Below are 16,880 nucleotides of genomic sequence, written 5' to 3' on the forward strand. Positions count from 1 at the left end.
GAGGAAGTTAAAGAGCATCCTCACAGTCTGTATCTCTGCCTGGTACGGAAGCTGCACCGTGCAAGACCGGGCTGCCTTGCAAAGGGTGGTGAGCTCGGTAGAGTGGACCATCCAGCCATCCCTACCAACACCGGAAGAAACATACAGCAAGAGGCTGAGGGCAAGAGCCAGAAAAGTCAGGCTAGACACTTTTCACCCAAATGCTGACCTCTTCACACTGTTGCAGTCAGGCAGATGCCTACGCTGCCTTAAGGCTCGGAGAGAGACTGAGGGGGAGCTTCTTTCTGCAGGCGGTTAGACTGCTAAACTCTGGGGCTCTATAACTGGCACTTTCTGCACTTTGATGTAACTCAGGATCAAATTGTCTATGCATTTCTTTTTTTATACAATTTTTTATAGACAGTTTTTATAGCACAAACCCATCAAGGACATTTTAGTATTAATTTTATCCTGGTTTCAGTGTTTTCATTTTTATTTTATTTTTATTTAGTCTGGTATGAGTAATTTGCACATTGATTGTCAGACAGTGCAATTACCCCTTTTTATTTCACTGTATGTAAATGCCCTGTGACTAATAATCAACTTCAACTCAGTTCAAAGTTTTATGTGGCAGGATATCAGATACAAAAGCATTATAAAGAATCTCTTATGGTCATAATAATTCATCAATAATTTATTTTTAATTTAATTTAAGAATGCCGTTTGCATTATGTTCATTCACTGCCACACAGCTGTTCAAAAATACACCAAAAGCATCGGACTACCTTAATTTGTTCACTCACAAACTTTGCCATCACTTGGCAAAAATCTTCAAATCTCTTGGAAACTGAAAAGAAATTCCATCATGGCAGACAGAAGGAAGATATTTATTGTAAACTTTTGGAAAGGCAGGGCTGAGAGAATACATAAAACTGAATGAACATTGTGGCAAGCAGTTGAAACTGTATGGAAATCAACATGTGGGGACATATTATTGCATCTTCTGGGATCAGGAAGAGGTGAGCAGGAATCACAAAGGGGTCAAACTTCGCTATGACTCGACTGTTCTCTGTTCAGATCTCCTGACAAATGTTACTACTAGTACCCCTGCATTACTGAGAGAGAAATGTGGAAAAGTTGGCATGATAATTCTTTTGTACAGTACATCTTAAACACTGGAATGTCAGAAATTCAGAAGCATGCAGACACAAAATGTACAGCCTGTAAAGTATTACACACACACACACACACACACACACACACACACACACACACACACACACACACACACACACACACACACACACACACACACACACACACACACACACACACACACACACACACACACACACACACACACACACACACACACACACACACACACACACACACACACACACACACACACACACACACACACACACACACACACACACACACACACACACACACACACACACACACACACACACACACACACACACACACACACACACACACACACACACACACACACACACACACACACACACACACACACACACACACACACACACACACACACACACACACACACCAAAAAAAAAAAGAGAAAGTGTGCATCCAAGCGTTTGGCCCTGAAAGGCAAACCGATATCTGACAATGTGACTATCGATGCAATGTTTATGTGATTTTTATAACCAGGCTAATACCTTTGCATTCAGTGTTTTGAGTGTGAATCAGTTATGGTCCTTTTGGACAAAGACAAACAAATGCATTCTGCAGTCTTCTATATTATATACACTATTTACATTTACCATAGTTCAGTCTAATAAAAGCATCAATGTTACTGCAAACCTCACATATCACAACTAACACCAAGTTGTTCATCTCAACCAGCAAGCAACCAAAAAAATAGCTGTAACTGTTACCCACTCCAGCTCATCAGCAGCGTACCCTCATTTTTAATATAAATATAGATAGTCTATTAGTTTTGCAAAAACTTGCAAACAAACAGATTAAGCAAATTATCAATTTTGGTACAAAATTAAAATATTTTTCTCTTTTTATTTCCAAGAGGAGAGATTTACAATGAAATGAAAATGCAAAAACATAAAAGAAATGAAATGTTTTCTATGGTAAGCTTCCACACATTCCCTTTCCCATCAAACAAAACCATGACAGGTTCTCAATAGCTTTTCATTTACCAAATGAAAGTAGAAAAGCTTGATGTCATGACTGGTCAAAATAGCTCCATGTTCAGAACCATGGGGTAAAGAGGGCTGGGCCCGAGGATCACCGTGGTTTGAGCAGCACTCTATACATGGCGAAGCCCAGCACTGCGAACACTGTGGCCCCGACACTCGCTCTCAGCCAGAAGGTGGAGCTCTTCAGGTCTGCTTGGCTTACATGTCTGTCAAACATAGAGAGAAGCAGACCCAGAGAGAGATAAATACAGGGACTGTGTAAAGGGTAGGACAGTATAGACATAAAGAGACAAAGTGAAGCTGAGAAGGATGATGTGAAAATAAAAAAAACAAACCTAAAGTATGGATGAAATGACAGAACAGGGTTACAGCCTTGAATAACGTATATGCTGAAGAAAAAAAGATGATGGACATGCAGGATTATAGTTATAGTTATGAGGCAACAAGACCAGGAATTAGCTTTGACATCTCTATTGGATGAGATTGCGGCGGCACATTGACATGCGCAAAGAAGACAACGAGGAAGTTGACACCAACTATATGACAATGGGACTGAGATCAAAATAGAAAAGTAAACGCTTTTAATCCTACTGTAGTACAGGAAGCTCACAAGCAATATCAAAGAAGGCAGACAGAAAATGAAGATCCCGAGAATGGTTTCTTAGAAGGAAAATGACAAACTTTAGGGATTCTGACAGCATGAAACAAGGGGGAAACAGAAATGTGACAGGAAATGATGATGTAAGAAAACAGACGTGACAGACTATTGTATTCTATTATCATTTCTGGGAAAACGGTGCCACAGACAAACATTTTTTTCAGAAAAAAGAGAAGAAATGAACAGGGGGAGCTTGAGGTGACGATGGCGACAAATCTGAGAAGTGATCAGAAGTAAATAGAGGGTTGTAAAAGGTAAAAAGGACCTTCTGAGTACAACAGCGTAGAGTTTGGCCCTGACCGTCTGCAGCAGCTCAGAGTTGAGGAAGTTCTGACACAAGCAGAAGGTGCACCGGTTACAAGTGCACATGCAGCGCAGCCGGGCGTGGCTGAGAAGAGATATGGGGAAGACAAACACCAACACGCAGTTTATATATAAAAACACCCAAGAGGAGGACAGGTAAGATTGAGTTAAAAGAAGCCACCAACATGAAATGAGTGTGGCTCGTCTCCTGAGAGCCAGAATCCATGGCCAGCAAAGAAAACAGATAAACCTTTTTTCAAATGAAATCCCTTGATGAGATTCAATAGGATTATCCAACTATTCGGAAGGAGGAATCAAGTACACTAATCTAATCTCTTGATCATTCTCAAGACACTATTCTGAGTGAGTCATTGTTGAATCACTTTAAAATTAAATAAATGCAATCTTGATTATTATGGAGTCATAGAAGTGCCATATAAAAATAATAAAAACTAATAATAAATGTGGACATATAGAAGAAATATTAAAAAACAATAGATTTAGGAGAAATTAAAAAAAGGAAATGTGCCAATAAAAATACATAATATAAAAAGAATAAGCATTAAGATTTATTTTCACAGCTTTTGGTTTGTTTGTATATGTATATATATAGAGAGAAATTACTCTATGTTTCTGTATTTTGGTTATTTATATTTCCTTATCATTTCCTCTATTAGAAATACATTTTTAAAAATACATGCAAACAAAATCTGGTTTTATAATTTGTTATTTTTCTTTATAGTTCTATATTCTTAATTTAATTATTTATTGTTTTATTTATACCACTTTATTTTTTTACATTTATTTTTTTAATGGCACTCCTATGGCTCCATGGTTATAGTATATTCTTATGTGGACTCATTATTGATGTGATCCTATCAGAAATGATATCACAGCCCTTTTAAACAGTAAACAGTAAAGTCACTGTCAGAAAACGAAATAAGGAACTCTTCTCCCATAGAAGGATGTAACAAATATTTGTTTAAACTTAAATACATTCGGAACCTCGGCACAGTTGAATAGTTGACAAGGCTTTAATGAATCATGTTACTGTGTGATGTGTAAAGAGGCGCTGTGTGTTGACACTGCTCTGCAACCTGACCGACAGCAGGAGTGTGAGCCTCTGGGAGGGATCAACATTACTGCTCAGCAGGGAAACCTGGAGGGCAGTGAAGTGCACTAATGCAGGCTGAAGTACAGCGTGCCTGATACTGACACTTGCAGAGCAGGAGCATCCTCACACAGGGAGCGGTGGGTTTCTCCTGAGGCATGGAGTAAAGTCACAGACACACAGTAGAGCTCTGCATTTAAACAGTAAACTAACAGATAAGGTAACTGCAAAAGAAAGAAAAGGCGACCTGTCTATCCCACCAGGATTTTCTGCCAATCGTGACACAACTGCAGCAGAAATCTCACAGCACAAAGGACATATAAATTAAATTTAAACTTCAGACTAAAAACTGTTTTGTCTGTTTAATAGCAGCAGACACATGCGCTCACAACTGAGCTGCTACTTCTTCACTTCAGGCCACATATTAAAAATACTCTATATATTGATCCTTTTATACTCGTATTTTATATGTCCCTATTTAAATTGATCATATGTTTCTATATTTTCTTGTTTATAGTGCTTGTTATAATGTATTGTTTCTTATTGATGCTTCTTATATGTTTGCTATCCACTTGAATATCTTCTCCTATATGGTGAAATTCTTTTTTTCAGATTATCTGTAGCTGAGGATTTACAGGACTAGTTGGCCAGTTCGACCCAAGAGGGGTGTATACATTCACCATGTGAGCATATCTCGCAGCAGCAACAGGTAATTATAAAACAAAGGCCCTCTGTAGTCTTTTGGAGGAGCTACAAGTAGCTGTAGTTACTTCAATACCCTTTTTTAAACCACGGGGAGCAAATATTAAAAATCGTCTTCTGGGCGAGTGACGATTATTTCTAACCATCATACCCTGACATCATAGTTCCGCATTAGCTCGTATGTTTACCAAAAAAACACATGTTTAAAAAACATGTTTTCTTTATACACTAGCCAAGTTTACCTTACAAACTTGCTACTAGCGCAGTAAAACACAACAGTGTAATAAATCCCATCTTCATGAAGGTTATAATGTTTGGATTTTGTTAAACTGTTGATTGATATCAACAAAGGTAGGCAAAATAACAGAAACGCCTCTCTGTATAATGAAATACAATTCAAAAGCACCCCAGACTACATGCTTCATCGTAAAGTAGGGCTGTATCGAGAAGATTAACGCTTCATTCATTATGTAGATATTCAAATTCTAAATCAACACTGGAATTCTGTGCAGCTTTTTTTGTTTTGCATGGCAAAACCCATTATTTATGCACAGTTGCAGACTAGGTTACACTAATATTATTAGTGTTATAAAATTCATGGAATTACATACCAGTGGTGTGTAGGATTGTTTCCAACTTGTGTGAGCCCAACATATCCAATAACTCATAACAGTGTTGTTTCTGCTGTTGCATAATGTTACTTTAAGGCTAAGGGCTCCATTATTATTTCATCATTATTTGGTGGTCTTACTGGATAAGCCTTCTGCCTACATGTATTTATGGTAACTGAAAGAAAGCTGATTCAATTAAAGATTGAATTTAATTTGATTAATTATTTTATTCAAACTATGCACCATGTTTTTTTTAAATGTTTTTACAGGGAAGATGATATCGTAAAATATGACGATAGAAATTTGAAGCTTCATTCAAAAACCCCAATTGAAGCTTTGAATTAGGGATGCAAATTGCTTCATTGGAAACATTAAAAATCTGCGCGTCACATACGGAGGCTTCAGGTCCGTCAGATACGACACTGTGATTATATCTTGTAGCCTGATGTTAAAGAAACTGCGGGAGCTCACGTCTTAAAGTGGCTCTGTACTGCACTCCGTTTTGGCCTCTTCATCCTGACAGTGTACCGCTTCTCGTTTGTCTCGTTGTTGTCTTCAGAGAACTGCTTCGCTTGTGCATCAAGTACGTCTGGCCGTCACGTGGACTGGCGGAGAACTACAGGTTCAAAACGCAATTAATTTATTTTAAGCGAGTAATTTCTTACCGACGAATAATCTATAATCGATTAATTCCAATAAACGATTAATTGTTTGCATCCCTACTTTGAATGTTGTTGGAATTTGCTTTTAATAAGAAATAGACATTGTTCTTGCTTTAAAACAAGCAGGAGCAGGAGCTGGGTTAACAGGATATAATTTTCAGCTCCAAATACACATTACTTGCATCCATTTAAATGACTTATTAGCAATAAAGTCGTCTAAAACCTCTGCTACTATTTGGGGCACCTAATGTGCAAAAATGACCCATGCAAGCTTAACAAATCCAGATCAAGTGTCTCCATACTTACGGGTACATGGCCATCGTGGTAAGTTTGGTGTAGATGTCTCTGCTGGGTGCTGCTGCAGTGTTACAGGTGAAAGACTGGGGAGGTGGCATCTTGTGCCTCCTACAGAACTCCAGAGGACTGCAGCCGTACATCTGTTTGATCTCTTGCAGGTCTGACTTGGCTGCTATCATCATACATGGAATCTTGCTGTCCATGAAGTATTGCTGAGGAGGGAAAGAGAGGGCGATAAATGGCAGTGGTTAAGATGTTACTTGTCTTTTGATATATAATGCACACTCAGTTTTACCTTGAAGACTTTGGCGCAGTATTCAAAGGAGTAAGGGTTGCTGACATCATAGACCAGGCAGACAATGTCACAGGCCAGGTCAGCATCAGACAGGTAGTCGGCGTCAGGGAAGACTTCATGAAGCTGAGAGGAGGGGAAAGAGTTAGAAGAACACTGCTGAGTTTCAACATTAGTCACATGTTAGATAGTGTCCAACGTTCTCCTCATCACTGTGGCCAGCTGTAGTAGGCGGGTTTACTACAGCCAGGGGAGAGGGGCAATATTCCAAGAAAAAAACCTCAGAATTTCCAAGATTTACTTGTAATGTAATACGATATAAAACATAATATGAAAATATAAAATTGGTCAATTTCTCTATTATTAGTATTATTATTATGATTGTTTTTACAACTGGAAAAGTTGTATTTAGACACAAGTCGAAAATAAAGCGAGCAATTCAAGTAATATTAGAGGCATCTTTGAAACTCACAAGAAGGTATTTCTCCTGGCCGTAAACATAGGTGGTACTGATGGCATAGAAGGATCTGTGTTCCTCTCGGACTGTTTTTTGGCGCTGAGAAAAGAGAAGAAAAATTATGTAAAAGCAGATCATGACATGAAACTGTAAACTGATTGAAAGCTGCAATGGGGAAATGTTTGTCAGTCTGTATTGATACTATCCCTAAGAGAGAAGTGTGTGTGAGAGTATACAGATGTACTCTAGTTCCTGTAATTCTGTGACATTGTGAAATATCTGTGAAGGCATTGACCTGTGTAGGTTCATTACTGGAGTTTATTTCTGTTTACCATGAGATTTCTACCCAGGTAGGCTTGGAGGAAGCCGCTCTTGCCACTGCCAATGTCTCCGAAGACGTTACAGCGGAAGACACTGCGCTGGGTCTGCTTCTTCTGCAGGTCAATCTTCTTATCTCTAGTCACTGCAGGAGGGCAAACCACACACAGACTGCTGCTGTACACAACACATGACACTGAACTGCTGCTTCAACTGTACAAAGCTTAGCGTTATGACGATGTTGATTTTTTTTTGACGGGATTACTGAAGGCATGACTGTTGAGTAGTGCAGTGACATATAAAGCAATTTACCAAATAGCTTATGATGTTGAATAATACTCATGGCTCGAACATTAGTGTATGAATGTATATGACAACTATAATTGTGAAGTTAAAATGAACTTTTATACGGATCTACAGCTAATGATTTAACATGAATTGGGAAAAGACGATGTGATGGTGTAATTCACCTGTTATTCCTGCTGCTTGGGACTCCTGCTCAGCAATTATGGAGTAACCGAGGTAACCCAAATACTCCAGGCATCGTTGGACATCCAGATACGTTGTTAACCTGAACAAATTTAAGTTAAAAGGAGAAAGACTAAATGGAACATTCAACAAATACATATATACACCTAGAGAGGGAAATACATTGGTGTTTTCCTGAAAGCAACTTTGATAATAGCTCATTATAAACAAAACAAAAATAGTTGAAAGCCACTATGTGTAGAATTTAAGTAAGTTTAATAACTAGCCCTAATGGTTGCCATATGAGACAATAAGTGTCATCTTTGCACCCTCGTTTTAGCCCATAAAGCTCAGTATCCCCATGTGATACTGCCACCAGTATGCAAACATAGGAAATGTTCAAATTCTTCACATAAAACGCATTATTTATCATTTGCAGGCGATCCAGATAATTGAAACTGTTAGAAAAAAAAGTCTAAATAAGTTTCATATTAGAAATCTTTCTCTGACGCTGTTTGCTGGACAAAGAAAGCTACGAAGGATCTGCAAGCCAAGCAGCTGCTAATGTTAACATAGCTTATTTATCTGATAATTTAAGATCCAGAAGTTTGGTGACTAAAATCCTTAATCTGGTTAAAATACACATTAAAAAAACAACCAAGATCTAAAAAGTAATTGTAAAAATGTGGCTTGAAACTGGTTAACAAGTAAATTTAGGACAGCTTCTGGCAGTTAACCACAACACTGACACATGCACAGAGGGGCTATGAGGACCAAATGTAACAAATCGCCAACTTGAACAAAATTAGAGGAACATTGTAGGAAACATTTGTGATAATGCAAGTACAGAATTCAACAAAATATATAGGTTTACTGTAGTCGTTTTTAGACATATTTAATGCAAAATTTTTACAATAACATTCAACTAATCGCCACTTACGTCCACTGGGACAGATATCCCTGGTAGGTGATCCAGCCCTGGTCATTAGTGCAAACTGTGTTATTGACATCTGCACCCCAGGGCATGTAGGGAAAAACGTCAAACAGGTCCTTCGTCTCTTCTGGAGACAAGGCACAGTCACGGTCCTGACAGATGCAAAGGATGGTTATTGTTCAGGATGATGAACTACAGCAAAATATGGAAAATGGAGCTTATGGAAATATTTCAGATGGGATTCAAAAGATGAGATCACTTCTACCTGAGACATCAAACTGACTGAAGCCCACATTCACAGTTGGACACTTATCACTATGACAGAAAGCAAATCATGGCACAAGCTGCCACTTTCACTCTTTAAATTTCTCCTAACCTCACAGCTAATTCTCCTGTCAATCCCTCCTTAGTGACCTTAAATCCTGCCTAGCAGGTGGTCAGCGGTGGCTACGGAAGCGTAATTTGATTTTGTGCCTCATTCCTCACTTGAGCAGCTTTCTGTAAGATCCTCTCTGGGGCAGAGGGTAAAGTACTGTAAATACAAAACCAAGGTTGACAGGATTGTACCTTGTCGTGTTTGTCAAAGACGCTCTGGAGGAAGAGGTAGGCATTGTGGTTTAGCTCCGTGGTGCAGTCTGGAGGAACTTTTAACCTAGAGACAGTAACATATTTTTAAGTTAATGTTATAGTCAATGAGCAGAACATAATATAAAACGAGAAAACATTAATACAAAAGATGAAATAAGAGGATATACAGTATATATTACAGTTGACATATAAACAGTGAGAAGAGTGGTGCAATGGTGGGTAGGCCCGGTGATGTTGAGAAATGATGCACAGAAATGCTTGATAAGTCCTGACCTATGCATCCCGTAGTGGCTTTGTGGCTTGCACATAGCATGAGGGACAGGGCAGTGTTGATCTCAATCAAGACTACACTAATCACCTTCCGGCACACAGAGCAGTAAGCCTCATGGTTATTCCTAGAGACAGGACCTAGCCATCGTTCCAACTCTTTATCCTCCAACAATGTGTACGAGAACTTTCATTTTCCCATTCATCAACTATGTTGTTTAACGACCTTGCGTAAAGAGACCTTCGTGCATGACAAGTAGCTGTTAGTCAGTGGGTCTGTGAGCGTTGTCCTTTTCAAATGACGTTAAAGTTAGTGGCATTACATAAATTAACTACACAAAATCTCACTAATACGCGCAAACGCAATGATTAAATCCAAGCAATCTTTAAGCATACAACCTTTTTGGACAAATATACATATTAACAACAAGTTATAAAATGTAATACCTTGGAAAAATGTATTTAAGACTTTTCAATCATTTAAAAAAGGGCCTCCTCCGTAGACATTGTAGTAGGTTTGGTGAAAATGTTCATATTCAATCTCTATATTAATCCTTCCTTGCCAAAACTGGAGTGATATATCAATTACTGAATAGAGTATCTATTTCAAGGCCATAACAACACGGACAGCTTTATCAAAATGAGCAAAGGTACCATAAAAGATAGACGTTCCTACACCTTCATGTTTGTTTAAACTGAACCAAAAAGGGAACATCATCAGTATTACCCTTAAAAGAAAGGAATCATGTGCACAAATGCATGTATTCCTCATACACAGAGTGAGAGAAATAATGAGGTTTTTGCTCACAGGGTGGTGGTGGTGTGTCTAAAAAAATTTGGACTGAGACTCACGGAGGAAAGAGGTAGTCCTGGTTTAACTCCAGGTCATCGTCGTACCCAAACCTCCTAAGCACCGTCCACGTTGTTTCATGTCGACCTCGCTGGATGAACAGGGTGTGGAGGAAAAGGAAGCCTGGAGAGAAATATCACACACATAACAGAGTCAGGAATAATGTGACAAGAAATCTGTCTGTATGTAAACGCAAGGCGGCCGGTCCATGCATTCTTACCTTTCAGAGTGAGTCCGTTGTCACATACACCGTCACTTAAATTCTTCCTCACCACATTTTTTACATCCTCCAACGCCTGAGACTCTAGTGGGGTGTTGAAGCACGTCCGCTGTGAGCAGACAAAAACATTATTGTCAGAGGGAGCCAGAAAAAAAAGGTCCTGTGCAAACTGTACTTTTTGATCAACCCATTGTTAAAGAGCATACTAAACATTCAGAACATTAATGTAACAGCAAACAACTATTTGTTACGTAAAGTTAGAGTTTAGATTTATAGATAGTTGCTTTGTTCATTGTTTTGCAAGAACATCCATGTGCATGTTAGCGCATGTGGCCTTGAAAAGAACTTTGTGAGAGCCATGTGGAGGCAATCCCAGCTCCTTTAACGCTGTCAGCTAAAGCAGTCATCAGTTGACGTACCTGGAAGAAGTTGAGCTCATTGTCATTGAGAATCCCATCATTGTCCAGGTCAGACACTTTGAAGATTCGAGTCAGGGCTTTGACACAAAGGGGCTTCATCTGGGAATCAAAGTGTTCATTGAATCAAAGCAGACAGAACTCACTTAAATGTAAACGCATGTATTTTATTCTCTCTTACCACCTAGCCTGAGAACAAATCTACTGGAATTTACAGAGCTAGGACGGAACTCCTTGGAAAATCACTATATGGAAATCAGAGCCACTTTAATGAAAACATTAAGAGTTGCTCAATGCAATTAACTGCATCAACGAATAAATAATTCATACAACTTTACTACTTCTGCAAAAATAAACAGTGGTGCAGAATTAACACAGTATATTTTTGCTCTTACATCTTTTTTCTCAGGACAGTAAAGAGGACCTGTGGGGTGCAGAACTGCCTTTTGGGCATAGTAGAACAGCTCCGAGATGTTCTTCAGGTTCTTCGCTGAACACTTCAGAAAAAGAAAAAAGAAAGGAGTTTGGTTATACATACAGTATATCGTTTTTCAGTACGCTCTAAAACACACTGTATATCGTTTTGTTGCATAAAAACACCTTAACACCTTGCAACCCTGTAAAAATACAGTGTCTTGGCAAAGTCTGGCCGTGTGTGTGTGTGTGCGCGTGTGTGCGTGCGTGCGTGCGTGCGTGCGTGCGTGCGTGCGTGCGTGCGTGCGTGCACTGTACGCGTGTGTAGGAGCTAAGTCAGGGCCAGACAGGGTATTAACATACAGGATCTGTCTGAGTGACACACCTTTTTTAATTAACACAGGTGCTGCTGCCCTGAGATGCTACTCACTACTTAGTGTTAAAGAGTTGCATAGTAGGAGGAAGACAGAGAAGCAGAACAGCAGAGTTCCCAACCATCAAGATTCAAGGAACAAATCCTCTTATACAATTGCTGGGCTTCCTCGTTGTAAACACTCTATGTAGTAGTAAAGATATGCCAAAGTAATAGCGTCCATCATGGAAAGTATAAAAAAGAGAAGCAATAGCAATACTATTGACAAAAGGGTCAACGAAAGATTATCTATAGGCTATAGAAGAGGGACCTTTCTCACAGTGCATGTTGAGCCGGCGACACTGGGGAATGTTTTGGGAAACCTATAGATAACTACTTGTGTTTGTAAATATATAACCATGACAACCGTTACTGTTCAACTGCATGTTAAATGACTTGACACAGAGGGATTGCCCTCAGAGCACGTAAGACACTGTGTCATTTTAGTATAACTTGTGTTACGAGTTTCCCTAACATTAACCTAAAACAACCCTGTTCCCATTGACTCCCATATGTTTAGTTTAATGATGATAGAAGACGATATTGATTTCCATTTTTGTTTATGTCCGTTTTGACCTTGTGTCCTGAGCAACACACCTGTTGTCTGAATCAACAGCATTACTACTGCATTACTTGAATAGGGAAGCATTTATTTAGTAAATCAAAACAGATCGGCCTCACAGGATTAGCCTAAGTGTTTTTCTTCTCAGAGCAGTTGAAACAGCAAAAGGAGTGGTCACTCTCTCACCTCAACACAAGTCTCTATCTCACTGTGCCGGTTCATGATGGGCAGTATGGTCTCCATGCTGCTGTGTTCCACCAGGTCCGACTTGTTCCCCACCAGAATCAGAGGAACCCTGGATGCATTAATAACACACAGCATTGTATTAAAGGGCACATATTATGCTCATTTTCAAGTTCATGTTTATATTTTGGGTTTTCACTATAACATGTTGACATGCTTTAATGTTCAAAGAACACATTTTTTTTTTCATACTGTCTGAATATACCAGTATTCACCCTCTCTGACACAAGTCTCTTTATGACCCCCTCCTTGAAAAAGTCCCAGTCTGCTCTGGCTTGTCATTGAGCGTTTTGATAATCTCACAGGATATTTATAAAAAGCAGCTGCTTTATTACAAAAAAAAGACATGGGAATTTGACTTTCTACGATATGGGACCTTAAGCACTAATACAAACAGATTATGTCAATTTTTTGTAATGTAAATGTAAACGTTTACTATTATGCAAAAGAGTACCTTATTTGAGAGTGAAAATCTCACTACACAAAAGGAAAAGACAGCTGAATCTGCACATGTAGAACGCTGCGTTTCCACTTCAGCTCTCTGCTTACAGAGAAGGATTTGTGAGACATTTCCCACCCTGTGACTATAGGTCAGCACTTCAATCACAAATAGAAAGATTCCATGACTGGCATCAAACTACAGAAAATGGTCTTTTAGCAGACTTTCCATTAGGCTGATTGTGCATTAGGAGGACCCTCTTTCACCCCATATTTATTTATTTATTACAAAAACAAGAAAACTCTGATCTATTTTTATACACGTTCCCACCTGCTGTCCTTGTCTGTGTTCTCAGTAATGAGGGGGATCCAATGGCTCGTCACCTATGGAAAACAAAAGTTAGAAAAGATAAAAACACAAAAAGATCACCACCAACCTCTAATTCATGAGTGTCACACAGGTCACACACACAAGTTTTACTGATTAACTGCAATAAAAACTAATGATGAACATGCTAGCCGCAGAGGTAGCTCACCTTTTCTATGGACTTCCTGTTGTTGACAGAATAGACGATGCAAATCACGTTTGCCTATGAGAGAGACCATCACAAACGCCCATTAGGCTTTTACCTGAACTCAGCACTTCTCTCCAAGTTAACAGGAAAGCATAATGCATTGACTGACCTTGGAGATCTCCTGAAACAACTGCTCATCCGTCTGCTCGGCCTCTGCAGGAGAAACACAAATCGATTACAGTTAAAATCATCTTCTTTTTCAATTTGCCAACTGCCAGGCAAAAAAGCCATGGGCTCTGAGTACCTGAATAGTCCACAATGTGTGTGGGAACTCTCTCTGGTGTGACATCTGCAGGTATGGTGATTTCCTCAGCTCGGTAGGGAACCTAGGATGATGAGCGCACAGACATATTTACAGCCTGTGACGAGGCTTCAATACCATCAATGGTGTTAAACTCCATTAAAGGTCCCACATTGTAATCATGTTTTTTATTATAAAGAAGTTCAAGGTGCTATATAAATACTTGTAAAAGTATCAAAAACAGCTCAATCAACAGAGAAATGCGCACAGCCTGCATTCAGAAACTCTGCCTTTAAATGAGCTGTCAGGACTTTAGTAAGGTTGTGATGTCACAATATATAAGTAGGAAATGCAGATACAGTGCCGTTACAGCCATTTCCCGGCTGCAACGACGATGCAGAGGCCGCAGATGCAGAAGACCGCAGATGCAGAAGACCCTGTATTGCTGACCAATCAGAGCAGACTGGGCTTTTTCAAGAGGGGGGCTTTAATAGACAGCTGCTAAAATGGAGCATTTCAGACAGAGGGTGAATACAGTTAAACTCAGACAAACAGTATAAGAAAAATAATGTGTTTCTCGAATGTACAAGCACGTATATAGGTTCTAGTAGACACCCACAACAACAAGTATAAACTTGAAAATGAGTACAATATGGGACCTCTAAGTTGGAGGTGAAGAGGCATGATCAAGGTTTCCAACAGCTGACACAATAATTATTCATCCATACCACATGTGGGAACTCCTCGCTGACCAGGGACATGATGAGAGACGTCTTCCCCACTTTGGCTGTTGAAGGTAGAAGAGAGAAGCATTGAGAGATCAAATGAGACAGATTCTTCATATACACTCCACCACATGTGCTTACAAACTAATTACGAGTAATATTAATAGTGCAGCTGTGGGGACATCATTTTAATTAGTTTAACATGACAGGGATTGTCATTGAGCTTAACAAGGTATCCCGTGACTGGGACACAGATTTCCCATTCTACACATCACAAACACCACGGGGCAATGTTTTACGCTCATGTGTGCGGTCTCTCAATTGCAGCTTTCATCCTGGCTCCGTTTTGGCCTTATCCTGACTTCCTAATACTGAGATTGAGAGCTTCAATAAAAAACAAACCCTTTTCCTTACTGTTGTAATATGCATTTTCATTTAGCTTTGCTGTCAAAATAAAAAGTATCTCTGCAGACTGCAGTAACTTCAATGCTCTGTTCAGGAAAGCACAGCAGCCAGCTTGTAATGACTTTCTATACCTCTCAGATCTTCTGGGACAGGTCTGCTCTGTGTCCCCAAAGTCAAAACATGCAGGGGCAGTGTTCAGTTTGTATGCACCACAAACTTTCAGAAAACCGCAGGTTTGCTGCAACTTTCAGCTCTTTTAAATTTAAACACTGGTGACTTTTCTGTTGCCACTGCCTTTCAGTAAACACAATAATTAATTAATTTATTATATTGCACTGTTTCTTTACATTTTATATCGTATTTCCTTATTTATGTTGTTCTAATAATTATCTAAATGTAATTGAATGCGTTTCTTTTCAATGCTTTTATGTTGAATGAAAAGCACTTTGAAGATAAGATAGGATAAGATATTCCTTTATTCGTCCCACAAAGGGGATATTTCCATATTACAGCAGCAAAGTGGACAGCAAACATAGAAGAAGCATCAATAAGAAATAAGAAATTCTAGATAAATATGGAAAATTTGAACAATATAAACACAGGGAAGTATAAAATATAAGAATGACAGGAATTCGTTGTTGTTGAAAGGTGCTATACCAATGAACGTGCCTTGCCTCAGGGTTGAGACCTAAACTTCAGTTAAAATGAGCCACATTTATTTGGTCCATGTAGGCTAAACGGAAGTATCTACCTACTGTTTTATTAAATGATTGTTTGCAGCAATAACACAAAATATGTCTTGTGAATGAACACCACCATCATCATCATCATCATCATGGGACAGGGGTCTGGTTGCATCAGTGCAAAGTGATGGCTGCTGAACCAACACACTGTAAATGTAACGTTAAACAGTCAAAGTTAAAGCTTAAACTTACGCTCTCCCACTAACAATATCCTCACGTCCTTGCGCATCCTCTTCGGCGTCGACAAACTCTGAAAACTGTCTGGTGTGAAACATTTATGCTCCTGTCTGGGTGAAGGCTACAACCAGACAGCTCTCCTCGGCCCTGGCTCGCTTTGCTAACGGCTACTTTCGCATGACAGCTCCGGTTTACGCTGGTTCAGAGCAGACGGCGCACCGTTACACAAGCTACACACCGTTAATGAATCCGCGATATTGACGCGGTTGTTTAACGATATTCCACCCGAGAGGGTCAGTGAGTGACACAGTGATGCTGCTGCTGTGCTCGGACAGCTAATCTTCACACTAACTTGACTGTTACAAGAGCATTAGTGGGCGGGACTTTCTGCCACGCCCCTTCCCGACTGACGGCGAGCAAAGATCGTATATTGTAACGTAAAAACACGCCCTCCCACTCCTCCCCCAAAGTGAGAGCTTTTGCAGTGTTAATAAGAAATAAATGACATATTGTAATGAAATGCTCATCTTAAAGGTTGAATATGTAGAATCTTTATTTAAGGTATATTAAAAATAATAATAATAATTACAGCCACGAGGCGTTTTCGGTTTAGCTTTTCCATA

General features: G+C 39.4%; 1 protein-coding gene across 2 annotated transcripts; it reads right to left on the reverse strand.

The window, feature by feature from the left end:
- Positions 1-1,561: 1,561 nt before the first annotated feature.
- Positions 1,562-16,541, reverse strand: rhot1b (ras homolog family member T1). 2 transcript variants are annotated; one of them, XM_083934847.1, is made up of 20 exons: positions 16,273-16,541; positions 14,936-14,994; positions 14,211-14,292; positions 14,076-14,119; positions 13,928-13,981; positions 13,723-13,775; positions 12,897-13,005; positions 11,718-11,819; positions 11,326-11,424; positions 10,907-11,015; positions 10,689-10,809; positions 9,549-9,633; positions 8,988-9,133; positions 8,050-8,150; positions 7,594-7,724; positions 7,277-7,360; positions 6,808-6,930; positions 6,522-6,724; positions 3,092-3,214; positions 1,562-2,374 (listed from the first exon to the last, which is right to left on the reverse strand). In XM_083934847.1, exons 1-20 carry the CDS (start codon positions 16,307-16,309, stop codon positions 2,257-2,259), a joined length of 1,983 nt encoding a protein of 660 aa, XP_083790973.1. In that variant the 5' UTR covers positions 16,310-16,541; the 3' UTR covers positions 1,562-2,256. The 2 variants fall into 2 exon arrangements, with proteins under 2 accessions (XP_083790973.1, XP_083790974.1); XM_083934848.1 differs by lacking the exon at positions 3,092-3,214.
- Positions 16,542-16,880: the final 339 nt, after the last annotated feature.

The sequence above is a fragment of the Echiichthys vipera genome, assembly GCF_963691815.1.
Source record: "Echiichthys vipera genome assembly, chromosome: 2".
NCBI classification, from domain to species: Eukaryota; Metazoa; Chordata; class Actinopteri; order Perciformes; family Trachinidae; genus Echiichthys; species Echiichthys vipera.

Coding starts and splice junctions, on each gene's coding strand:
- rhot1b (XM_083934847.1), bottom strand. CDS start 16,309: ATGCGCAAGGACGTGAGGATATTGTTAGTGGGAGAGC. Junction 13,006..13,722: donor AACACAGACAAGGACAGCAG/GTGGGAACGTGT, acceptor TAATGCATCCAG/GGTTCCTCTGATTCTGGTGG. Junction 11,820..12,896: donor AGATAGAGACTTGTGTTGAG/GTGAGAGAGTGA, acceptor CTTTTTCTGAAG/TGTTCAGCGAAGAACCTGAA.